At 46.4% G+C, this 25,949-nt stretch overlaps 1 protein-coding gene across 3 annotated transcripts in view; it reads left to right on the top strand.

Moving 5' to 3' along the window:
• The window catches only part of LOC138449676 (sialic acid-binding Ig-like lectin 13), a 496,560-nt gene that overhangs the window by 322,602 nt on the left and 148,009 nt on the right, over positions 1 to 25,949 (top strand). For all 3 annotated transcript variants that reach the window (XM_069604788.1, XM_069604789.1, XM_069604787.1), the window contains exons 5-6: positions 4,561 to 4,657; positions 23,496 to 23,637. In XM_069604788.1, coding sequence (XP_069460889.1) covers positions 4,561 to 4,657; positions 23,496 to 23,637 — 239 coding nt within the window. The remainder of the gene's footprint in view (positions 1 to 4,560; positions 4,658 to 23,495; positions 23,638 to 25,949) is intronic.

The following is a 25,949-nucleotide window of genomic DNA, read 5'->3' as shown; positions in this document are numbered from 1 at the left end:
CCTCCCTCATCATACCACCCCCAGGATCAGGATCAGGTAGCGGCTGCCGTACCCTGGTGACATGGGAGTTGATCCTTGTCAGGGAATCAGTGATAAATGACTCCATAGGATTCATCAGAGTATCCTGCTTTGACTCTAAAATCTTGTACCTAAAAAAGTACTTTAAGCTACATCTGCTTACTTGTTGGCTGAGGCCAACACTTGTGCAAGGGAAGTTTAAGACTGCCTAACTCCCAACCCATATTTCATCTGTGACCTGGGCTCGGTGGAACATTGGATCTACTTACATGGGTGGGCTGTTCAAGTTAGGTGACTGCCTTATAATTGTAAGGCAGTTTGAATTATAGTTTACCTCTTTTCTTCTCCCACTTTACTTTTAACAGTTTTGCTTTGCCATTGATGAATAGTTTATAAAGCCATTACTAGAAAAGTGTTGTGTAGTCCACCACTGGTGATATAATGTACTGTGTAGATATATATGTTTATGAGTGTGTGCTGAAGTGTATTGGATTCTCAAGTTTTACTTACATATCTGTCTGGACCTATGAAAAAGTATATTTTATACGTCTGGGTCGAACTCTAATGCTTGACTGTCTCTAAGTGTTGTCAGTTGTAGATACGTACCACTTCTCTGATCTCTTAAGTCTCTCTTACTGCCCAGCCTACAGTACCTTGAGATATTTTTGGAAGGCCAATTGTTAAAGGCTGTTGCTCATCACCAATGCTGACCTCTCAGAACCCTCCCATTTGGCTGGTTCAGAAAAATCCTTTCTAACACCTACAATGGAGTGTCATCAAGCAAGACAACCAGAACAAACCTACTTATTTCCATGATCCAGCAATCACTCAAGACTATCGAGCCTCCATTGCGTGTGAAAAAAGTAGACCCATTATTTGTGAAAATATGGTAACTGACGCTAGCAAGTCAGCAAACAAAAATTTAGTTAGGGGACATGTGAACTAGTTGTCATTCTCAGGCATCCTAGATATCCTGACAAACCCTCCTGGGCCTAGTTTAGGGTTTCATTCCCTATGTTGGCCAAAGACAATGGCTCTTTTTGCCTTACCCATTGAGCCTGACCCAAACTGACACCTGTACCAAACCTACAGATTTTCAAGATCCATCCACTAATCGGGACAGTCAAAACTAACTCATATATGGCACCTGTGTGCACAGAAAAAGTCAAGCCATTGACATCATTTTGGACACATAGTAACAGAGTAACATTAATCCAACTGGAATTCGTCAAACCGGAGATAGATCCCATGAGAAGCACTAAGCAGACCAACCTGAGGCTGGCAAGCTACCAAAAAAGTCCACAAACAAGAATTAAGGTAGAGGACTTGTGAACTACATGTCATGGGCACGCATCCAAGGTACCCTGATCATCCCTCCATCTCTTGGGGCCATAGCACCTGAATAGTTCCCCATTTTCTACCTTGGCCAAAGGTATTTAAAAGTTACTTTTGTGTTTTCCTCTTCTTTAAATCAATATCTTATTTTTTACTTCTCTCCTGCAATTCAATTTTCCGGTAACCAGTCTGCCTTTATGTATATGTTGAGTCTCTTTAGTTTCCTTTGCCTTGGTGGGTGGCTATTGTTTATATTAAAGTGTGCTCTTATTAGACAGGCTTGGTTGTGGATTCCTTTCATTTTTGGATTCACCATATTTGTTGGTTGACGAAACCTGCTGCTGATCTACCTTTCTTTAGAGTAAAGCCTGCTCTTTTCCAATGTTACCAAAGAAAAGCAAAGGATGTATACGATCAACGTTATGATTGAAATACCTCTAAGCCGAGTTGTGAGAGCCATTGTTGTACTTCACTGGACGAAGAGGGTTATATAACACAAGGTGAAAACGAATTGCACTAGAGTCTATGGCCCTCATTACAACCCTGGCGTTAAGGGGTTAACGGCGCCGCAAAAGGTGGCGGCGCCGTTAACCCCTTAACGCCTGATTGCGAGGTCCCTTTGCGGATTGGCGATTTTAACGCCTGCTTTTTGCAGGCGTTAAAATCCAACCCGCAAAGGGACCTTGGTGCTAAGTACGGTGCCGAAATTTGCGGCACCGTACTTAGCGCCTTCCCCATTTCCATAGAGCCCTATGGGGCAAAAATGGGAATGAGGAAGGGCAATGGCGGCATGGGGAATTACCGCCCCGCCAACCTCGGAATGGGGCGGTAATTCCCCATTCCGCCATGGTGGAGTCGGTAAGTTACCGGCATGGACCATGGTGCTATCAGCACCATGGTCCAACGCCAGGGTTGTAATGGGGGCCTATGTAAGTCTATGATAGTCCACATGGACAGCAAGCTCAGACTATTCTCGTTCTGTCAATTTATGCCTCTTTCTCGCCTCTAGCGGCCAACTGGGTCGAGTCTTTTCTGTCAGATCGCTCAGCTAGGGTGTTCTCGGGTGACATTATGGCTGATGATTTTCTGGTGAAATGCGGGGTCCCTCAGGGATCCTGCTTGTCACCCACATTATTTAACATCTTCACACTGCTTTTTTTATTTGATTGATGCTAACGAGGTGCTTTATACCAATTACGCTGATGATATTAAGTGTATTATACCCCTGTCAGGTGATCACATCAGATACACCAAAACTATCAGTTTGGTATTTTCCCTCATCCAGAATTGGATGGCTGAAAATGGTTTAGCCCTCAATGACATCAAAACCGAGCTGATCATTACAGTCATGGCGGGCCAACTAAGAAAGCTCAGTCCAGAGTGTTGTGAAGTTCAATTGGTTGGTTGCACAATTGCCACACTTCCGAGGGTTAAAACACTGGGTGTCATCCTGGATCAGGAGCTTAATATGATGACGCATGTGAGCATTCTTGTCTAATCAACGTCTCATCATCTCAAACCACTTGTGCAGCTGAGACCTTTTTGAGCCATAATAATCGGGCCAGCATTGCCAGGGCTATGGTGGGAGCCAAACAAGACTATTGTTTAAGACCGTTGTATGGCAGTAGTAAAGGAGAAATTGCCCGACTACAGACGGTGCAGAATGATGCGGTGCGGGCAGTGCAAGGCCTTCACAGGAGGGATCACATCCCTGAGGCCAAGAAAGCCCTGCACTGGCTTCTCGAATTACCTTTTGCATACTCTCTACTACACAGGTGTTTATATGGCACAAGTCCAGTATAGCTATGTAACAGACGTTGCTGTCTATCCGCTTTGCACGTAATTAGATCTAACAACTCTTTTCTTGCTTCTGTGCCTAGAGCTAGATGGACTATGGTTTCTCAGATGTCCTTTCCTCATGCTGACCCAAAATGCTGGAATGCCCTTCCACCCGATCTGAGAGCCTGTCGTTCTTTTGAATGCTTCAAGTGCGGCCTAAACACTGCTCTGTTTTGTTGACCTTCCCTAGCATCTTATGCTGTTCTGGCTCCTTGAAGGGGTGTGTATGTTCTTGTTTCTGTTTAAGCGCTCCCATGCCTGCAGGCCTGTCCCTAGCGCTAAATAAGTAAATAAACACTCATGCAGAAAATCGTGCATTTTTGTTTATGGTGATTGATAATTCTGACTACGTGTACACATTCATTTATACTGAGACACTGCAACAAGCTGGGAAGCGTGTTCAGGCAGTCTCCGGCACTCGAAGCTAACTACATCTTTTTCTTAAACCACTCTTTACAAATTAGGTAAAAAACAAGCAGCATGACAGTCATTGTTAAGTACAAGCAAAGAGGTTCCACGACTTGCTCTATCTTACGTCCAAGCCAGATGACCCAAACGTGTGTGCGTGTTTGTGAAGGGTCTTGGGGTAATTCAAGTAGGAGGACACTGCTCCAATGGTTGATACTTACAACGCATATACATTTAAGAAAATCCTCTTTAGCAGTCACCCACCAGAACGAGTGTCAGCAGCACGCAATAGTGTACAGTTCACTCATAAGCATGTCTATTGTAATTCTTGTGAGTGTCTCGAATCATCCAGGGTGTATGGCAGCTGTGGGGGAAGGGAACTAACAGGATGAAGAGCTAGGTGCTGGAAAAGGGAGAATGAATGATCCAGGAAAGGATATCACAGGTCTTTGCACTTAAGCTTTTATTGGTGCCATAATCTCGCGACAAAACGGGATGCTCACCATCACAGCCGTCTAGTGACACCAGAAGGTCAATAATACACGTGAAGTAGCATCAACAATGCTGATCTGTATCCGTATGCTTTTCAGAATCAAATGAAGGTTGCTTGCTTGAAACGTGTTGGGGTTCTTGAATAACACCACCTAATGGCATGTTCTGCTTCGGGTGGTTCAGGGCATCTGGATTGTCCATCTGCAAAGACCTCATTCGTCCCTGTGTGATATTCCCTAGGGGAGAACTGCATGTAGTGGCTACTCTTACAGCAGGTGGCATTTACTAAATAATGCATGATGTAAATGCCTCGATACTCATAATGATCTTGGTGAGCAAAAACAATTCACATTTAAAATACCACCTATTCTCAGTAAAACCATCAAACTCATAAGCCCAAAAGTCTCAATCTCAATCACAAGCCACACTTTTATTACCTTTCTAAAACAACTTTTTTGTTATTTTCAGTTGATGTGACATCATTCCTTGTCATGGCTGCAGCAGTGCTTGGAAGCCTCTTGGTCCTGGCTGTGATTTTACCTTTGGTTGTTTGGCGGTACAGAAGGTAAATTGTTAAGCACACTTGGCTTGCACTACATAAGAACAATATCACTGCTACAAGAAATGAACATGGAGTGGGTGAACAGTTTTAGGGAGAACTGAAAAGTGATATCTTTCAACCCTCAGAGTGGGGGGGACAGTGGAGAAGGATTAATTGATAAAGCCTTTCCAGATCAATAAAATCATAATTTGCTTAACAGGCCACAAAAATAGATCGATGCACCCTCTGACCTCATGCCCAAATAAAGGCAGACACATGGCCACGCCCCTTCTGACCCTGCAAACTATGAACCACCCACCAGCCAACATGAAAAAGACAGTCAAGTGTATCATGTCCATACCACTAATGAAACAATGAAATTGACAAAGTTCAGCAAATTCATGTGTAACTTCATATCAACATTCAGAAATCCTTCCTGTGCTACTCTGTGTGTACATCGCATGTAATCATCCCTTGGCACACATGCTGTTTTAGAGCTGGTGGAGTCGCCTCTGAGATCTTTGCAGTGTCCGTGTGCTCTGTGCTGACTGTTGAATGCAGCACAACCTGGCCTTTAATTGAGCCAGGCCCTCCCATGGCCAGGCACTATCATATCAGGGTGTCACATGCCACCTTGAGCAAAGCCCAGCTGACTCAAGATAGATTCCCACTTGATCCACACCTCTTCTTCCGACATGCTTCGTCTGCCGCTGCATATCCTTTAAGAGTGCGTATGCAAGGAAAAACTTTGCTTTCATAAAAAATGCCTTCGACAATTTACACATTTTCGATATGTTTTTGTTTCTGAGCTGCATCATTGTGGAGTATGCTTTTATAGTTGTTGGGTTGGGTGTGTGCTGGGATAGTGAGAGTGGAACTGCAGCTTTTATGAAGTGGGAACAGTGCTCTTCGTGTTACAATACTTCACTGCAAAGGGTATGTTGACCCCTTCCTTGCACCACTCTATAGTGTTAAGCAGATATATTAACACCCTTGTTATGTTATATGGACTGAAACTGCAACTGACGAATTTTAATTTTTTTAATTAAATCTTTTATTTTTTGTAGATTTTCTTGAAAGCTGATTAATTATATTGTATGCACCAAATGTCTTTTTGAATTGATGTGTCCCACTTACATGGCCGGTATATTTTGTATTAGATCTAAAGCATAACTGTGTTTTGTAAAGCAACTTGGTGAGTTACATGGCCCACACCTGTGCTTTAGCTGCTTCCTTTCTGGAAGATGGTGGCAGTGTGAAACCTACCTATTGCATAGTAGTTGCACCAGGCCTAGGTATGCTAGGCCTAGGCCTCATTACGACCCTGGCGGAAGACCATGGTGCTTTTAGCACCATGGTCCATGCCGGTAACTAACCGACTCCGCCATGGCGAAAGGGGGAATTACCACCCCATTATAAGGTTGGCGGGCGGTAATTCCCCCTTCCTCCATGGCCCTTCCCCATTCCCATTTTTGCCCCATAGGGCTCAATGGGAATGGGGAAGGCGCTAAGTACGGTGCTGCAAATTGCGGCACTGTAATTAGCACCAAGGTCCCTTTGCGGGTCCCTACTTTAACGGCTGGTCTACACCAGCCGTTAAGGTCGGGTCCCGCAAAGGGACCTCGTAATTAGGCGCTAATAGGTTAACGGCACCGCAGCCTTTTACGGCGCCATTAACCCATTAGCGCCTGGGTCGTAATGAGGCCCAGTCTATGTAATGCTCCACTGGAAAACAGAGCAGACCTATTGAAATGGGTAGGGAAGTGCATACAGTTGCAAAGAATAACTGCCAAATAGCTGTACGAGAGCAAAAGGGGTTGTTAGGTAAGATTGCATCAATATGTAATTTTCACTCCAGTTGTGGACCCCCCAGACCTTTTGCTTTTGATTGGCTATCCTATCGTGACATTTGCCAGTAGAGCACAGCCTTCAGCTGCGCTCCCCTGCGATTTTGCTCACTTGTTATGGGGAAACTGACACGTCCTTCAGACTGTCAGTACTGGGAAACTATGTTTCCCTTAGTCTTCAACTATGTTGCTATTTCTTAGTAACTTTTTAACAGTGCACAATGTACCTTCCAGTGCCGTGCACTGGGGTCCTTTTTGTTTTATGGCCTTAGACACCCTAGAAGGATGTTTTGTTGACTGTACAAGTGTGCCTACGAAGAAATGGTGGCAGCAGTTAATTTTTATTCATGTTTTACTTTTTTCTTTTTAAAGGATCACATCACGTTTACCGCATTTGGTTCAAGACTGTGGCCAGGTCCGAAAATGGCCGAGCAGCCAAGTCTTTTGTTCTGTCCTGTGGCCATTTTGTCTCTTGCCTTTCCCCAGGTCGAATGACCTGCGCATGTCCCTTTTGGACATGCATCCTCCCGCGAAAAACGATCTTGTTCGCCGGCTTCTTTATGTCACGTGTGTGTGCCCAGGAAGCGGGTTGGGTCTGTCTAGTCCCAATCCACTCTACTGGTGCAAGGATGTCTGGAGTGCCTGAATGACTGGGACAATTGAGGGCCATGATTGGTCCATGAGTGGGTTGCCTGCATGAGAGCAGATCTTCGATTGGAAGTCCTCGATTTTGGCGCAAAGCTAATCTTGGATAGGAGAAGGGGCACTGCATCCATTCCAGGTTGGTCACCTGAGTTCTCTCTGAACTACAGACGGAGCCAAGTATCCTGCAATGAAGAAACAGACTCATGAAACCATTGGAGATGCATTGGAAAGTTTGGCACCCTGCACCCTCTGCTGTCCCGTCAAACCCCTGTTTTCTTGATCTATCAAGGAGGCCTGCAAGGGCACTTCACCCCTTTGGAGTAGTGGGAACAACTACTCCCAGGACCCATTGCTTACCCACCAAAGGAGCCCTTTTGGAAGTGTTCCTGGGACATCTAGTGAACTGTCCAGCTCTACCATGCATTATCCCGCAGGATCGCTGCCATTTTGAGTTGAAACCTGAGATTTGGAACATTGCTTGCTTGTGGTCCCATGCCATCTGTGGCCAAATTCCGTAGGCCTAGCTCCTCTGTGTCACGGAGAGAGTGCGTAACGCCACACACATCTGTGATTCCTGCATCACTACCTTTTGGTGACGGTCGCTGTAGGTGCACTGGTTACCTACCCTCCGGTGCCCTGAAGCTTGCTGCAATGGACCTTTCTTTGTATCTCCTATGGAAGCTGAAAGAATGCCACTGTCCTGTCACGGATGATCGTACTGTCCCACAGCCGCTGAGAGCTGGAGTTACATGGGCAAGAACAAAAGGATAACATTGAACATCTTTGGGACTTAAGCACAATGACAATATAGAGAATTGGCTCATTCCTCGGAAGAATGAACATGCATATAATATGTCACACCTACATGAGACACGCCTGAACAAGGAAGGGGTTGCTCAACTTGGAAACAACATTTGGAGGAAAAGTGAATTCTGCATCCTACGATATGATATGATCTGGCATTCGTAACGCGCCTATACACAAGTGTTTTAAGGCGCGAGATACTGGATATGCCAATGTGACTAGCAATGTGCACGGTAAGCAAACAAAACAAAAAAAAAATCTCAGTGGTGATGTACAAATATAGTAGGATTACTCCTAAAACTATAATCTAGGTGGGGATTTCAGCTTTGTAAATTAATCCTCCTTGAACATGTCAACCCCACTAAGTACCAACATCTTTAAAGCAACAAAAGGGCTCAAGGAAGTCATGTGTGAGTTTAGATTAGTGGGTGTTTGAAAGACCAGTAATCCGATAATCATAAATTCTCAATCTACTTATTCATACATCGAGTACACATGCACACAGGTATGCTTTTAATGGGTGAGGAGATACACCACCTGTTTGGGGAGACACAATATCCAAGGCACACCCTGTCGGATGATGCTCTATTACAAAATTACAAAGGATAGAATGAATGCATCAATATCTGGATGGAAACTGTGTGCCAAAGCACTGACAGGTGAGATATTTTCAGGCGAAATAAGGATTGAGCGAGGGCCTCAGTGTGTTGTGGGAGATCTTGAAGACAGTTATTAGTGGTACCTGAATTGTGGCAGCCCGCACATTTAATTAAAGATCTGTATAGTAGTTCAGGACCTGGAATTCAAATATTTCAGCGACCTGGAAATGAGTTCCTAACTGGTAGAAATCAAAGCCGAGCACATTGTAGAATCGGGAGATTTGAGTGAATTTGACTACAAGGCATATGTGGCAAAGCAATAAGAAGGAGACAACTCTGGTGAGCTTCTGGACAATAGGGAAGGTAGGAATTACCACAAAATTCGTAAAGAAAGGAGGACACTCTCTTAGTTATGAGTCAAAGAGAGATACATGGGATATTAGCTACATTCTACAACATTCTATGTAGTTAATTGCCCATCCCAGACCCAGAACAGAGAGGAGTTATTGCACAAGAGGCATATGGTCCAGTTGGAAAATGAATTGAATGATGGTTTTAGGGTGGATTTAATGAAGATTCAGAAGATGAAGTTATAGGGCAATTGAGTCAATGCTCAGAGGGAAAATAACAGATGGAGGACAGATTCCATGCAGAATTCTATTTGGCCAAAGGCATCTGCTTGCCCGTCACATGTTGGGGATGTGTGAGAATGCAAGAGAGATTGGGCTACTTTCTTCCTCTCTACAAGTGGCCCTCCCAGAAGCAAATACAGATCCAAAGAAGTGCACCTCCTTTAAGTACCTATCAAAGATTAATTTAATTCCGAAGGTATTTAGCAAATTGATAGCCAGTGTCATAATTCTACCTGTTCAACACCAGGAAAAGGCCATAGTGGACTAGCTTGAATGTAGAATAGATTGCATCACTCAATGATGAACTATGGTCATGCACATTTCTGACAATACGTTCTCTTTGGGAAGAATTGTGCATTCCATATTGGATTGCACAAACTACATGTCCCATAATGTATCTTTTGGTGGTTTGAGAACACTAGATATTTATAATTAATACCTTATACTACAATCTCCAGAACTCCCCCCTGCTTTGCTTTCACTACCTAGGGCTCAGGGAGGGAGAAAGATGATTGCTATCAGGTGTGGCGATCCAGGTGCAGCTGACTTGTTTCAACTGTTAGCTATTTCCTGCCACTTTCACTTTAAAATCGGTATAAAATCATGCAAATAGTCACGACTTCCGGCTGATATTGGTTCTTCAACCCAAAATCACTCTATCCCTCGCCAAGACAGAAGAGCTCTGTCTTGTAAAAACCCCTTCACCGGCAGCAGGTTCTACTTACTTTCATAAGATCAGCGCAGTGATCTGCAAATTCTAGTGTTCTGCCCACCCTATATCTGCATACAGACCTTACTATGGGAAGTTGCCCTCCTAAAATGTTATCCATAATGTGAAAGTCTCCTATGGCCAAGGTACACTGACATACATTATTGTACTTGATTGCTTCTAATTGGAATTCTCTCATACTGTATTCATGTGGCTTATTTCTTTCCATTTCCCCACATACAAGGGTGCCACTCATTCTCATCTCCAAACATGGCCTATCAGGCATGGCTCGGTGAGGGAGATCCATCGTCAAACTGTCCTATTGTGTGGCCCAGGACTCATTCTGGACACAGCCAATTCCTGCCTCTGACACATCAGTCAGTGGACTCAGCTTTGCCAAGAATCCCTCTAGCTATCAGCAGGAGGGAATTCAATATGAGTATATGGTTAGTAGCCCCCACAAATCCCAGTTACGATTTTGCACATCTGAAGGCCATCACGCATCCACAACATAATTTACTATAATATCACCACCACACCAGCAAATTCCTCCCTGGAAAGTCTGCTCTTGTCCCTTTTCATGAACAATGTTTCTATTGGTCATAACACCAATAAATGTGCACACATGCCAACAATCACTATCACTTACCCTTATATGTTCCTTTCCCTATGGTTTCTGAGAGTTATCCCTGTTTGTTTTTGCCACCGTGACCTTTCCCATTCTTTGCCATCCCTGCTCTCCAATGCCCTGTTTCCTTTTCACTCAAGAACACGGTCTGCCCTTTTCACAGACTGTTGAAGTAAAGGAGGTCCAGAAATTCAGGTATGTTTTAGTGCAAGTATTTATTCGTGGAAAAGGAGGCCCTCCTGTGCAGCATCAATCTGATCACTGAGCAATCACTCAGCCTTATATACACTGTGTCTTAGAACCTTTAAAGGTTGTAGGTTACCCAGGCAACCTGATAACATGTTGATTGTACACTGACCACCTGAGTGGCAACAAGATAAACAAATACATTTTTTGAAAATAGCATTAGTCATAACAGGTTTATGTTCACAGTTAACTGCCCCCAACACGTTTGTTTTTTCAGTTAGTATTATGATTAGAAACATGCTTTTCTCACAACTAATATCTATAACAGTATTCTTCAATACCAATATATTATTGTACATAGCATAATGTATATATAACAGCTATGGTCTGTCTGCCACCCTAAATGAAGTCATGATTCACCTCGACACAGACAAGGTTTGTCACTTTCAGACCACTATTGTAGTCATGCCTGCAGTATAAACGACTGTTAACATAACATACGTGCAGCATTCAATTGCTGCAATGTAGCAGAACAGTTTAAGCTGCATGTGACAATTGGGAGAGCATCCAAGCAGACTCCCGCTCATTATGCAAAGGGTATTACAGATATAATTAAGGAGGACATGATTTCTACCACCAACCTGTCCCTTGCCCACTTTAGCAATTTACTGTCCATCCCATCTACTATGGACTCACCCTGCTCGCTCTCTCTCAGCATCCTTCTGCTTGGCACCTGTGTGCAGCCTCCACACACAGTAGAATTCCCACACTGACCTTTCACTTCACTGGCCTGTAAATCCAACGACAGACTAACGCTTGCTAGACCATCCTAGGACGGCACAGTGACCACACCATAATTATGGTTGGGGTAGCCACACAATACAGGATTTGTCCATGTGGTATAGACTGGAGCTATTATTCAGCCGTTCTGGTGGAAATATTTGTGGTTATGTTAAAAGCATGGCAGTGCTGGCTGGGGGCTGGAGTTTGGCCCTGGATATGCCTCCTATGTCTGATTCCTGAGACGAAGGGATGCAGCCAAGGATGATGTTTAAGCTTTACCACTATTGTCTTTACATTGGCAAATTGTAGACTAGTCAAAGCATGAATAACCAACCAACAGTGCTGTTTTTTGCTAGTCAGGGATGTTGATCAGAGGGTCATCTGCTGAGCTGACTGGCAATAGGGAGCTTACTCACAGCAGCAGATATGGAGTGGTAGCCCTTGATGGGGTGCTATATTTAATGACGTCCGGAATATGCAGAAAAGTAGACTGTTTAGGGCCAGAAGAAAGCCATAGTCTAGTACAGCGGATGGAGAAAAGCTAGGGCTTGTTCTTGTCAATGGAATAAAATATAGTTTTCGTATGTATGCCGATGAATTGTCAAAGAAATTACTTTTTAAGATGCATGCTGATTAATTTTGTTCAGTTTGCGCTTTCTGCTTTAAAATGCTAATATGTGGGAAATTGGAATAAGATACTTAAAAAAAGAAACATAGTTGCTTGGGCTTGGTAGCCAGGGCAAATATTCCTCAACAATTGCAGCACAACTTTAAAAAAATGCCCACTGGTACCGTTAGGGCTAGCTGGGGGTATGGAAAAATAATTCTGAGTTACCATGACAAAATAATATTCAACATAGCGGATGCATAGCTAAAATAGCATACACATAGAATACAATGATTATTATATAAATGAAGGGTAAGTACATATGATTTTTGCACCTAGAGGAGAGGTTCGAACCAATCAGGAGGCAAAGAATGCAGGAGTGAATTCAGCAGGTGCAGAGAGGAGAGTGGAGGGTAGACTACAGAAGATAGAGAAGAGAGGAGGTAACGGAGGATATAAATTGTGGAGAAGAGGCAGAGAAAGAAAGCGAGAACAGTGTATGTAATAGGTAATAGTAGGGAGAGGGGTGAAAGGAGGTGAATGAGGGCGAAAGAGAGCAGAGCAAGAGGAAGAGAGATAAAGAGAGCAGACAGTAAGGAGGAAAAAATAGAAAGAAAATAGGAGGATGAATGATGAAGAAAATAAACCAAGCAGATGAGAAGCAACAGAAGAACAAAGAGGGTTGAAGTCAAGAAATGAATGACAGAGGAGAGGAGAAATGACAGAACAGGGGAAATAGCAGAGAGGACTTTGTAGGGGCACAAACGGAAGAAGATGCAGACGAGGAGAACGTGGAAGAGAAGTGATGAAACAGCAAGGAGGAAGAGGGGTTGGATTTGAACATCTCCTTGGACATTTTATGAACAGATTTGGAGCCCTGAAATCAAAGGCTGGATTCCTCAGGGTACATGATTGCCACCCCCAGGAGATCAGCAGTCAGGGTATGGCGTTTCCTCAAAATGTGAAGTGTGAAGATTTGGATTCTGCTCTGCAGTAGTACAAGAATGAGCCGAGATGAAATGGCCCGCTCAGCCCTCACACTTCTAAACACCAAAACCCAATGTAATTATAAAAGTAAAACAGGGACAGTTAAGAGATATAACTCCTTTACTTTTTGTGGTAATGTGGGCAGAGGGAAGGCTATGCTCTTATGAGGGGTGTGAAGGTGAATTGGTAGTGACCCAAACAACACAGTAATAATGTCCAAAATAAAAGGAATATCCTATATACTTTAATTAAACACATCATCTGCAATAGAACAAATAGAAAAGACTGTACAAAAACCCATCCTGAAGGAAGAACACAGAAGATGCGACAGACTGAGGAAAGAAGTATTCTGGTCCTAGTTCCAGCAGTGGTAGGTAAATTACTAGCCACAAAAAGGATATGTCGTTGTTGAAAGCAGGTGTGCATGTGACCTACCCAGTCCCTAGGGTCCAAGTGGACTGAAGCTGCAGCTCAGTGTTATCAGTACCTGGATTCAGTTATTGGTGGGTTGACAGAGTCAGACCCGGTGTCAGACGTTGATGCGAGTGGATCAATCTCAGTCTGGGTACGTTGGATAGTGTATACCCAAGCAGCAAACGGTGTCGGGTAGGGGCGAATGTGGTGGCTCTGTGAGGTAGATGAGGAACTACCAACGATGCAGGTCGGGGCAGTCCCAGGATCGCTTCACAGTTGGGCCAGGCCGAGGCAGGCTTTAGCCGTGGAGAGGGGTTGATGCGTGAAACTCCAGCAGTTTGAGTCGGCGTGCAACGGTCATCGAAGTGGTGATTTTGGGGGCGTTGATGTGCAGTTCAATAAGGCAGCCATTTAAGTGCTAGCTGGGTTGGGCCGTGGCTGTAATCCCTGGTTTGAGTCGGCATGTGACTCACTAGTGATTCGGATTGGGTCCCGGCGTTGAGCAGTTGATACAGGCATAGCAGGTGGCAGGCTTAGCTGTGGCACGATACAGCGTTCGAAGTGCACACAGTAGATCAAATTGGTGTAGGAGCGCAAAAGCCAGCACCAACGTCTTCCCACTATTTCCAGGTGCAGTGAACATGAGACGGTTTGATGCAGCAGAACAGGGAGCTTTCCCTGTTCTCTTTCTCTGACTGCTGTGAGGCCTACTCAGGGCCTGATTCAGAGGTCTGTGTAATAATAGAAATGTGTTTTTCCAAGCCGGAACAACACATTTCTTAAATGCACCATATTCTGACAGGGCAAGAATGTGGTGCAGGGAAATGAAAGCCTCAGCTTTTTGATGAGCTTGATTTATGGATTGACAACAGCCCTAGCAACCATCAGGTATGCAGGGCAGCCACATGGAGGGGATACTCCACCCTGCAGCACTGGTTTAGCATGCAAATTAAAGGAGTTTAAAATATGACACCTCTGAGGTGCTGTTAAAATTCACTGCACGCTGTTCCCCTTTACAAATATCGCATTTCTTAGACTGAAGCACCACTTTTGTAGTTTAATAAAGTTTAAGAAAACCTTCTTAAATTAGAAAAGTGGCAGCCTTTACAGAAAGGCTTGCAGTGCTACTGGAGCACACGTTTCCCCACAAAGAGACATTTTAGCAACTTTTGCTACTGCAAGGTACAACATCTCCCCTCCAATATATCCACCCACAGAATGGTGATGCTGGAAACTGGAGGGGAGAATGTCATTTGTCCATGCTCTTTTTATCATGAGCTCAGAATCGGCCCCTCAGAGGGATTCGAGGATAGGAGTGTCCTGGTCAGGGTCTGCTCTAGGAGATTCCGGTGCAGAGAGGAGGGTGCTGGTCCACAGCAAAGGCTCACCCCCAATTTGCCCTGGGAGTGGGGAAAAGGCAGTTCTTTCTCCAGGTTCCTGTCCTGCCAATTGGCAGTGTCCCGCGGCTGACCAGACGGCACATCACAGAGCTGACCCACAGAGCTGACCCACAGGAACTGACACACATGCAATATCAATTGGGATGTGGCAGCCATGATCATAAGTATTGCCATGCACTATGCCTAAACTCAGACATAGCTTTAATTTAGAGTTTACACTGCCAATTGCATTTTTGTTAAAGGGGGGGCATATCTTTAAAGTTGCCTCTTGCGCTGCAGAGACTTTGCTGTGGCTGTGGCTGTGGAGTGGGCATCTTGTCACCTTGGAACTGCTCTAACTCCAAGGCTTTTCACCCTTGCCAGATGGCAAATCCTCACAGAGAGGGAGAGAGCCAGAGAGTGGGGATCAGGAAAGGTATGCCTGCAGACACCCTGGGTGGATGGGTTGGCGATAGGGCAGTGCCTTGAAACTTTACGAATGAGTCCCTGGAAGTTAGTGTTTCAGGGTCTCAGTCACAGAGGCAATTTTCTTAGGGCCTTCATCTTTCCTTTTAAATACAACAGGACATAATTGTGTTTGTGCATTTGGTTATTTTTTGCATCTTGAATGTGACAATTGAGTTGGCTAATAATAACATCTGGTTTCAGCACCCAGAATTACGTCACATCATGTTATGCGCTATATAAGTGTGGTTTGAATATTATTTGTGAAGCATATACTCAGCAAACTACAAAATGTCCACTTTATTATAGAGCAAGGTCATACTGGCTTGTGGGAGTGGGGTTATGAAGTAAATCCCTCACAATCACACATTATTTCACAGTGCGAAATCCAGGGTTGGACTAGCATGTGCGCACCCAAAGTTCACAGTTTATCCACCAGAGATCAGCCTCTATGCATCCCTCACCATCCCTGACAAACAAACTGTACCCTTCCAGAATATCAGCCACAAAACTAGATATGCCCTCAATTCTCTCTACAAAAAGCTTAACATCATGGAAAAGTCACTGCTCCACCTGCACATGGGCCTTCATACTGGACTTTCACCTACAGGCCTCAACCTACCCAAACAAAATGAACACAAAGCAAGTATGCCCAATCCTGAATCTATTGATCACTGCGCGGCCTGTAACTGTGCCGACGAAAATGTCAACACCAATTATGGCACACTGCAGTGATCAGATAGATCACTTTGCCTGCAACTCCCGGCCCGAATTCCCCTACCCGCTCCCCTCCACTTACCTTTACGGCGGAACACTTCTGTGTGTCCCGCCAACTCCTGGCTATACCTGTGGTGTCAGTTCCTCCCACTTACGTGGGTCGGAGATGACGCCGCAGGGTGCTTTTAAAATATTTTTTTATTTTTGTTAAACTTTTTTGTACTCCCGTTACTGCGCCAAAGGAGAGCGGGAGACACCCCCGCAGCCCCCAGTCTGCATGGGCGCAGTAATGGGAGTCAGCAAATCGAAATGTACCAAATTTGCCGTAACTGCTTAGTCGCAGCAACGTGGTCGACATGTTGGTATATTTCCCCCAATCCTCACACACAGCACTGAATACTCTTACAATTGAGTATCACATAACACGCACATGACGGCACCTTCTAGTGTAACTAGTACCACAGTAAGAAAACCACTCTAAATTAATCTGCCAGTGTCCTGCACACTCCTAATCTGACAAAACATACATGGGCGTAGAGGGTTGACATAAAAACTATCCCGCCTTAAGGAACAGATCACAACAGCAATCATATATGGCATCTCCCATCAGTTCTAGGTCACTCCTCCCAGAATGCCATTTGCACCAAGAAGCCATGCACATGGCAGATTTTGAGATTTACAAATACTGTAAATAAAGAACGTAAGAATAGGTGACGGACCTCCATCCTATTGTTCATGTGACACCTCTGTCACAAAAGGTCACTTTGCAAAAGCTCTCTTTCAAACTAATGTGTCTTTCTCTCCCCCCACCCTCATGGGTCATTCTCTCCCCAGCGTTCAGGGTCTTTCTCTCCCTCGGGCCATCCTTTCCCCATCTTCCTGGGTCTCGCTCTCCCAATCTCCTGTGTCGCTCCCTTTCAACAGACAGTTGGGTTTCACTATTTTTACAGCCTCCTGAGCTTCCCTCTACAGATGTTTTTTTTTTCTCTCTACGCCCCTGCGCCCCAGCCTCTTCCAAACAGCCACATCATTCTGGGTATGTATCTCCCCATCCCTGTAGGTATTTTCAAGCCCCCAGATCTTTCTCTCTCCAGTCCCCAGGGTTTATCTATCCCCAGCCGTCTTGCTCTTTCATTCCCCAGACCCCTTGATGTTGTCCTCCTCAGTCTCTCTCCTCCAACCTATTATCTTCTTCTTATCCCAGCCTCCTCAGTCCTTTCTCTTATCTCTTATCAACTGCCAGTGTCACTCCCCTGGGCACCTACCTCTCTTGAGTGTAGCCCAAAAGAGCACCTTCTGCACCTTCGAACGCACTTCTGCCAAAGGACCTTCCTTTAATAGGGACGGACTCTGCCTCTCTTACCAAAGGGAACTCAGGTGTGTCCACCAATGCAAGTAATATGGAGATTGATTGATGGCCTGATCTCCTGGAGATTGTTGGGGGTCTCCCAGTGCCCCCTGCTAGCGATGCCTGTGTGCCCCCAAACACCCCCCACAGCCTGGAGACATCTGCTGTTTGGGCTCCCCGGTCGCACTACTGTGGCCGGGAACGCCCCCTTTAATTATAGTGCACGCAGCAGAGTGCAACGTCACTCCGCCGCGTGCCTCTCCCTTAAAGGGTCAGCACCACACTCCTCCTTTTTCATGAGGACAACAAAATTTACATTAACAACTCAAACAACAACAACACATCAAACGCTATAACGATAAACATGTCACCCCGCGGTACGCTTTTAATAACAGCCGCCCTAGTCCCCCTTTTGACTACAGTGACCCACGGGTTGTTCAGGATATCTGTCCTACCACGTAGTCGGTGAGGCGAGCAGGTTTCCCTCGCCCTGTCCTCAGGGGGTACCTCCTGCTCACCTCCGGCATGGGAGGTCCATCAGCAGGCGTTCCCTCGGCAGGGGACGAAGGGCAGGGTCCACCACCTCCACCCTCGTCGGGTACCTCCATACTGTCCTGCTCCTGGGGTGTGTTAGTCCTTGTGTCACCCAGTCTCTTAAAGAAACTCATGTTTCTGGTGACTGACGACTTTCCATCGGAGGCTGTCACCATTGAACCTTTCACAGCTACAACATCCAGTGGCTTTGGTTCAAAAGGGAGTGACAGCTTCCCGTGGGGGTGCCTATTGCTGATTAGCACCTCATCACCAGGTGCCAGGTGTTGGGGACAGAGTCCTCTCCTTGCATTATCTTGTTCGCTCCTCAGCCGGTGATCACACTCCACTTGCTAGTCATCGATGACCCCAGGTTCTTTCTCTACAACCTCTGGCAGCAATCCCTGAGGGCACCGCTTGAACAGGGCTTCTGCCGGGGCCTGACGATGTATGGGGATTAGAGCAGTAGACCCTCAGAAATTGGTACAGCGCTCTTCTCAGGCACTGGCCTTGGCCTTGCGCTATGCGGAATGTCTTGTTCAAAGTCTGCACAAACCTTTCCATCTCCCTGTTGGCTCTTGGCCAGAGCGCGGTGACCTTTCGATGTTGGACCCCATACCTGTCCATCAATTCTGCGAACTGCGAACTCTCAAATGGGGCCCCGTTGTCTGAGCATAGGGTATGGGGAACGCCATGGGAGGCAAAGACTTTCTCTAGGGCCACCACCACATGCTTAAATGCCACAGTTAACGAATTCCACTTCCGGGTATCGAGAGTATTCGTCCACCACCACCAGGAAGTGTGTGCCCTGCGTAGTGGATCCAAAATCCAAGTATACCACCTCCCACGGGCATGTCCCTCTGGGCATTGCCTCGATGGCAGGCTCTCGTTGCACGGGGGACGCTGCCTGGCACCAGACGCATACGGCCACATATTCGCCCACCCGCCGTTCGAGTTCTGGGAACCACACTTTGAGGCATAGACGGGCCTTTGTCTTTGCTGCCACTTGGTGTCCGTGATGGGCGAGACTTATTACCTCCTGGATCTTGCTTGGGGGATGACAATTCGGTCACCCCTCAGCAGGAGGCTTGTGGCAGAGAATAACAGTTCTTCCCTCAGCTTTCACAGTTGGTCTAGCACCCCTTTTGCTTCTTGGGTGCGTCCGGCCAGAGATTCAAGCACCGTCTTCCACAACCCCTGTTGCATAGCGGTCTTCAAGATGCGGAAACACTCATCCTGGGCAGCCGCCGCCTCGAGATCCACCAGCGGCATGGCATTCAGGGTGACTGCTTCCACCACCATCTGCACGTGGTCACCCGCTTCCTATACACATGCGCCCTGTGCATCTTCGCTGCCACTCCCCGGATGGCGGGATAAATAGTCCGCCACATTGTTGGAGCCGGGTCTATATACCAGCGAGACCCTCGTACTCGAGGAGCGCGAGCATCCATCGTTCAATTCTCGCCAATGGTTTGACGATGACCCCGCCAGAATGGGGAACAAGGGTTTGTGGTCGGTTACAACAGTCACAGGCCGGCCTAGGACATAAAGCCTGAAATGCCTGCACCCCAACAGAATGCCAAGGGCATCCCGCTCGATCTTGGAGTAGCACTGTTCGGTGTCAGACGGCGCCTTGCTTGCATATGCCACGGGGCGGACACTGTCAGCGGGGCCGATCTGCATCAGCACGGCCCCCAGGCCAAACGGGCTGGCATCTACAATTATCTCCGACAGGAGCTCTGCGTCGGAAAATGCCATTGTGTCTCGGCCGTGAGGGTACCTTTGATATCTTCAAATGACGCCTGTTCGAGAGGGCCCCACTGCCATACCGTGTCTTTCTTGGTGAGGACCTTCAAGGGCTCCAACCTGGATGCTAAGTTCTTGATGAATCACCCGCAGTATGTCACCAACCCAGGAAAACTCCTCACCTCGAACACATTCTCCCGTGGTCGGGCTTCTTTAATGTTCTTTACCTTCCTAGGGTCTGGTGACAGGCCACCCTCCTTGAACATGAATCCAAAGAATTCGATGGTTGGCCGTAAGAACTCACATTTTTCCTGGTGGAGGGTAAGGCCCAGTGACTGCAGCTGGCCAAAGGTCCTGGCCAGCTTGCGTAAATGGTCTACCTCAGTCTTTGCAAATACCAGGATGTCGTCGCTGATATTCATTACCCCATCCAGGTTAGCCAGGGCACCTGTGATGGTATTTTGAAATACCTTGGCTGCCGACGACACTCCAAAACGGAGTTTCTTATATCTATATAGGCCTCTGTGGGTGGTAAAAGTCATTATGTACCTCGACTCTGGATGCAGGTCGAGCTGATGGTATCCGGCTCTGAGGTCAAGCTTTGAAAAGAAGCAAGCTCCTTGCAGCTCTGCAATAATGTCATAGATGATCGGTGTGAGGTGTCGCTCCCTCCGTATGGCTTTGTTGGAGAGCCTCATATTGACGCAAATCCTTACTGAGTCGGGTTATTTTGGTTTCCTTGCAACCACTATAGGGGACACCCACTGTGTGGGACCTTCCACCTTTTCAATGATGTCCAAGTTAACTAAATTGTCCAGCTCCTTGTCCACTAGTTCTCTCAGGTGGAAGGGCAATCTCTGGTGTTTCAGAGCGATGGGCTGCACGGACTCATCTATGTGCAGCCTCACCAGATCACCAGCCATCTGTCCGATCCCTTGGAACAAGACAGAGTATTTGTCCAGCAGGTTATGAATGTCTTCCATGTATACAGAATAAGAAAAACTCACGATGCCCAGGGCCTCTGCCGTGGCGCAGCTCAGCAGCGTGTTAGTGTTCACCGGCTTCACGTAGAATCTTATGGTGATCTTTGATCCTGCGTGCTCTACTTTGTCCACAAACGACCCCATCCAGGGGAATCGGCTCGGACCCTCCGAATGTGCAGATGCAAGCTCTGGGGGTGACCAGCTTTGGTGGGGTGTCCATCGCATCATAGTGTCCTCAGGCCATCACATTGAGGGACGCACCCGTGTCCACCAGCACTGGGACGGCGGAGCTGTTCACCGTGACAGTACACTGTGGTTGCCGTCCGCTCTTCGATTTGAGGGCCTCCACACTTGATACAAAGAAGAAGTTCTCCTCGTCTTCTTTCTCTTCCTCGTCCCCCTGGGCACCTTCTTCTCCTCAGTCTACTTGGGCCATATTCGGTGGGCGAGATTGACGCAGGAAACCAGACCATACCGGGCCTCTGGGCACCATTATTGGCAGAGATGATTTGCACACCCTTGCATAGTGGTTAACAAGGCCGCACCGCCCAGAGTTTTTTTTTGCCTACAACTGGTCACTCGGCAGGGTGGGGCAGGTCGTAGCCACACTTGTGGCATGCATCTCCAGCTCTCCCGCCCTTGTCGCGTAAGTTGCAGCTGGGCCTTCTGGCACCTTTGCTGCCACGCCCCACTGCACATACCTCCTCCGTTTTCACTGGGCGAACATCCTGGATGCACATGACTCCGAGACTTCATGGCAGCGCCCCAGCTCCAGGATGCGAGCAAGGGTAGTCCCTGGTTCCCTCAGCACTTGTCGCCCTAACTTCCCCGACGAGCAAGCCTGGATGAGGAGGGTCCTCATCATATCATCAGGGTCACCCCATGCACACACTAAAGACAGGTGGTTGAGACGACCTTAGAAAGTGTCCAGAGTCTCATCTTCCTTCTGGCGAGCCGACAACATTACAAACCTCTCATAGTCTGCATTGGATAATGGGATGAAATGGTTGCGAAGAGCTGTCTTGGCTGCATCATGGGAGGCATAGGCAGTCTGGAGTGACTCAAATATTTGCTGCACCGCAGGCCCTGCAACATACAGAAGTGTTGCCAGATTACCGTCATCATTCGTCTCTATGGTGGCCCTGAAGTACATGTTGAGGCGGTCGACCCACCATTTCCATCTGGGCCCCAGACTAGGAGGGCCTGAGACATCAAACTCCGGGATTGGCTGGAGCACTGCATAGGCCCGCATTTGTGCCATGACTAGAGGCACCGGTTGAACAGCCGGTTGTGCCGCAGGTGGAGGGAGACCTTGAGGTAACTGCTAGTCCACAGGTTCTCCACCGCCTTGATAAGCAGGTGCACTCATGGGTTACAGCGCACAGGCACCCTCGCACTGGGGCAGGGGCTGCAACTCACCCAGCCAGCACAGGCCTCGGAGGCCGTAGAGTACACCAGTCCAACCACTCAAACAGAGTCAAACGTCCAGACCTGATGATGATGACCTGTAACAGGCCCTGCAGGCCCCAAAGTCCACCAGTCCAGAGTTCTGACTTGGATTCAGCAGCTGGTCATGATGAGGATGATGATGATGATGAAGATGAGTATCTTCCAGCTACAGACCTGTGTGGATGAAGCACAGTTCAGCAAAGGTGTCCCAAAAATTGAGCCAGGGAGGTCCAGGGATCAGGCAGGCCTCAGAAGTCTTCCCCCAGCACCTCACATTCACTCGGTGTAATTCGCCCAAAAATCAAAAATCATTGTGTCCAAAAATTATACCTGGATGGCAATCACAGGCCCTACCGGAGCGCAGTAAACATCCACAGCGTAATATTCAAAATGGCCGCGTGGTAATCACCCGGCCCATGGCATGGAATGAACGAGCCTCCTCATCTGCTCCGCGTAGAAAAATTATTCAGGTTTCACTGCCGGGCCCGGGGAACATACCGGACTCCTCGCCACTGTTGCGGGTCTCCCAGTGCCCACAGCTAGAGATGCGTGAGCCCCCAAACGCCCCCCGCAGACTCAGGCCTGGAGACGTCTAGTGTGTTCGGACTCCCCGGTCGCACTACTGCGGCCGGGAATGCCCGCTTTATTTATAGTGCAAGCGGTGGAGTGCAACGTCACTCCGCCTCGTGTCTTTCCCTTAAAGGGGCAGCACCACAGGGATGGCATGTGATTTTAATGTAGAACTTGGGGTTGGCTAATCTTTCCTGTATGCAGTTATCTATCTGCTTGCCATATGCTGGCCCTGCCCTCCAGGAGGCCTCAATGAGCCTAACAGGTGTATTTGCATGACGATTCCATGAAGTGATTGGTTAACACTCGATCTCTCTGTCTTAGTTCTTGTCCCGCACCATTTCCCTGTGGTTTTAAAGTGAAAGAGCTTTTCTGCACCCGCATGTGGATAGCCTGCCCTGGAGGCTCTCTCCTCATAATCGCTTCTCTTAATGCAGGCGTTTGCAACATTCGGCATGCAGGATGTTTTTGACTATGACTCCTATGATCCTTCACCATGGACTGTAATTGCTAGGTCTGATAGTAGTTGTAGTCCCAAACATCTGAAGAGCCGAAGGTTGCAGACCTCTGCCTTTGAGGGACAGGAGCTTTTAAGGCAGCAATGTGGCAAGTCCCTGCCTCTCGCACATGGCATTGTGGAGAAAGCCAGGAGATTTTCTAAATGCCACCTCTGGGCCCAGCATCACCTGGCTTGTGACTAAATCTGGCCCCCTTCTGCCATCTATCTCTTAAATTCAGGCAGGGCACATCGTCACAACCTGTTCATATGCAGGCACCAGAAATGTCTGCCAGTACCATTTCTTTAGACAAATGCTCTGCTTCTTGTTTTGCAGAAGAAGATCATGCCAGCACACGGGATCCACTAAGGACACCATTACAGGGCCCATGAAGAGTGGAGTGGAGATGACAGATGATGAGTTCAATTTGGCATCTGACAATGACTATGAAAATGTATCCATTAAGGAAGAGACCACGGTAGGCACTGTTTCCATACAAAATGAATCTTGAAATGAATAAACAGAGAAACCAGGTGTTAAATAGCACTGCACCAGGATTCCAAGTCTACTCGTCCAGTGTGGTGCTTATTATTAACTAGCAGTTGTAACCGTGCATCGCACTGTAATTCCTACAACAACAAAAAGAAAATAGACAAAGGTATATTTATATTGTATTCTTTGTACATTGTCTACACATGCCAAATTTCAGGTTTGTAGCATGTTGGGAAGTATGCTGAAAATTCTGAACAGACAAACACACACAAATCCAAGCATTGCAGACCATATAAAAAAACACACTTAAAAAAGAAAAAATGAGAAAAATGTATATGTTATACTTTTCTACCCACACAACACATTTCAGGTTTGTAGCATGTTGGGAGGTATGCTGAACATTTCGAACAGACACACAAACATATCCACACCTTTGCATTAGATAGATAGATAGATAGATAGATAGATAGATAGATAGATAGATAGATAGATAGATAGATAGATAGATAGATAGATAGATAGATAGATAGATTTTTCCTAGATATAATTTAAAAGGCACCCTGTAAGTAAGGCAAGATTTGATGAGAAATAATGGCATTTACAAGGGTGAGAACAATAGCTAAAATAAATGGTGAGGGCCTTTCACAAAGCATTAGAGCATAATTGCCAACATGATCCATTCCAATCTGTAGGTGCTTATCCAGTCTGGGTTTTTCTTTGGCTTCTGGCACTTGATGGGGAAAGCAGAACTACAAGTCTCAGAATTCAAGGAAAAACCTGGACTGGATATGCACCTACAGATTGGAAAGGATCATGTTGGCAAATATGTTAGTGCTAAGAGGACTGCCGACGTATGACGATATTTTCTTTATTTTCCAAGGCACATAAAAATGAACAACAAAAAAAGGAACCATTGTGTATGTGTCTGGCCTTTCACGCCAGCCCCCAAATACTGGTGAGTCCCTATTAATATAGCAGAGCCGTAGTGTGTGCTAGAAAGGCAGAAGCCATACATTCCTTGCCAAGACACCAACGGACAAATGTTGTAATAGTCAACAGGTTTATGGTTTTCTGACATTAAGTTGAGCTATAAATGCAGTCCATGTACATGCCCCCCGCTCCGTAGTCCCCATATCTTCATATCAAATGTCATGGGCAGACTCAAATGCAACAACAATGTGCTATATTAAACTTCCAGATAGATAAATAAATATGTCATGTGTAGTCATGCAGGGACTCATTGAGAAAGTGGTGAGACAAACAATTGCCCTTTTCTGCTCACTGTGGACATAAACACATCAGACTAGGTCTATGCTCTAGGCATTACAGAATGATGTCACCTGTGGCTGGGATGACGTCAAAGCCGAAGTAGACATAATGGAAAGACTACATCTGCTATGACGATGGAATACAAATATACAAATGCCAAAAGTTGTCGTGTGAATATGCTTACCATGCAATTGTACCAGTGATTGGACCCTGCTTTCTGCTGTTAGGAAGGTAACTTTGGATGGCCCCAGTATCATGTAAACTAATACAAATTAAAGCATTTTCCTGTGGGGTAGGTGGCGGGTTGTAATCGCTGTGCTCGCCATGCAGTTTCGACAGGGAAATCACAAATTATTGGGGAGCCCCTGACACTTGCAAATATTAATGGGCTTCTCAAATTGAAGGGCAAGACCTAATAATAAAATAAAGCATCTTAAAAACGTAAGAATTCCACAAGACCAAAAGAATTTTGTTTTGGCAAACAAAATTCTTGCTTCGACCAGGTGAATGAAACAGAATTACTTATGAATGCCAGTCTTGTACGGTCCAATGACATTACTTATAATGCAAACAGGGGAACCCTTCAACCTGCTGCACATGAAAGTAACTGTCATCCATTGGGGAAAAATAATAATCTAAAATGCACCTGGAAGACACTTCTTATCATTGTGGCTGTCAGGGTTTTCACATCTCATCATATGGACAGTTATTCACTGATGCAATAGAGCATATTTTATAAATCCCGGTTTTCCAGGGATTACCACTTTGACCATTGAGAGGATAGACAGTGGCTCCTGAGAATTCAATAACACACACTGGGCCTCATTACGAGGTGGGCGGTAAGGGTTAACGGGGGCATCGGTAAGGAGACCGGTGCCGGAAATCCCTTACTGCCCTATTCCGATGTCCCTTAGCGGGTCCCAGAAGAACGGCTGGTCGGACCAGCCGTTCCTGTTGGGACCCGTTAAGGGACCTTGGAGCTAATAACGGGCCCGAAATTTGCGGGCACGTTATTAGCGCCTTCCCCAT

This window comes from Ambystoma mexicanum, chromosome 1p (genome assembly GCF_040938575.1).
Source record: "Ambystoma mexicanum isolate Mex_15411 chromosome 1p, UKY_AmexF1_1, whole genome shotgun sequence".
Lineage (NCBI taxonomy): Eukaryota > Metazoa > Chordata > Amphibia > Caudata > Ambystomatidae > Ambystoma > Ambystoma mexicanum.
The sequence above is the reverse complement of the archived record's forward strand: the minus strand, read 5'-3'. Positions and strand labels throughout refer to the sequence as shown.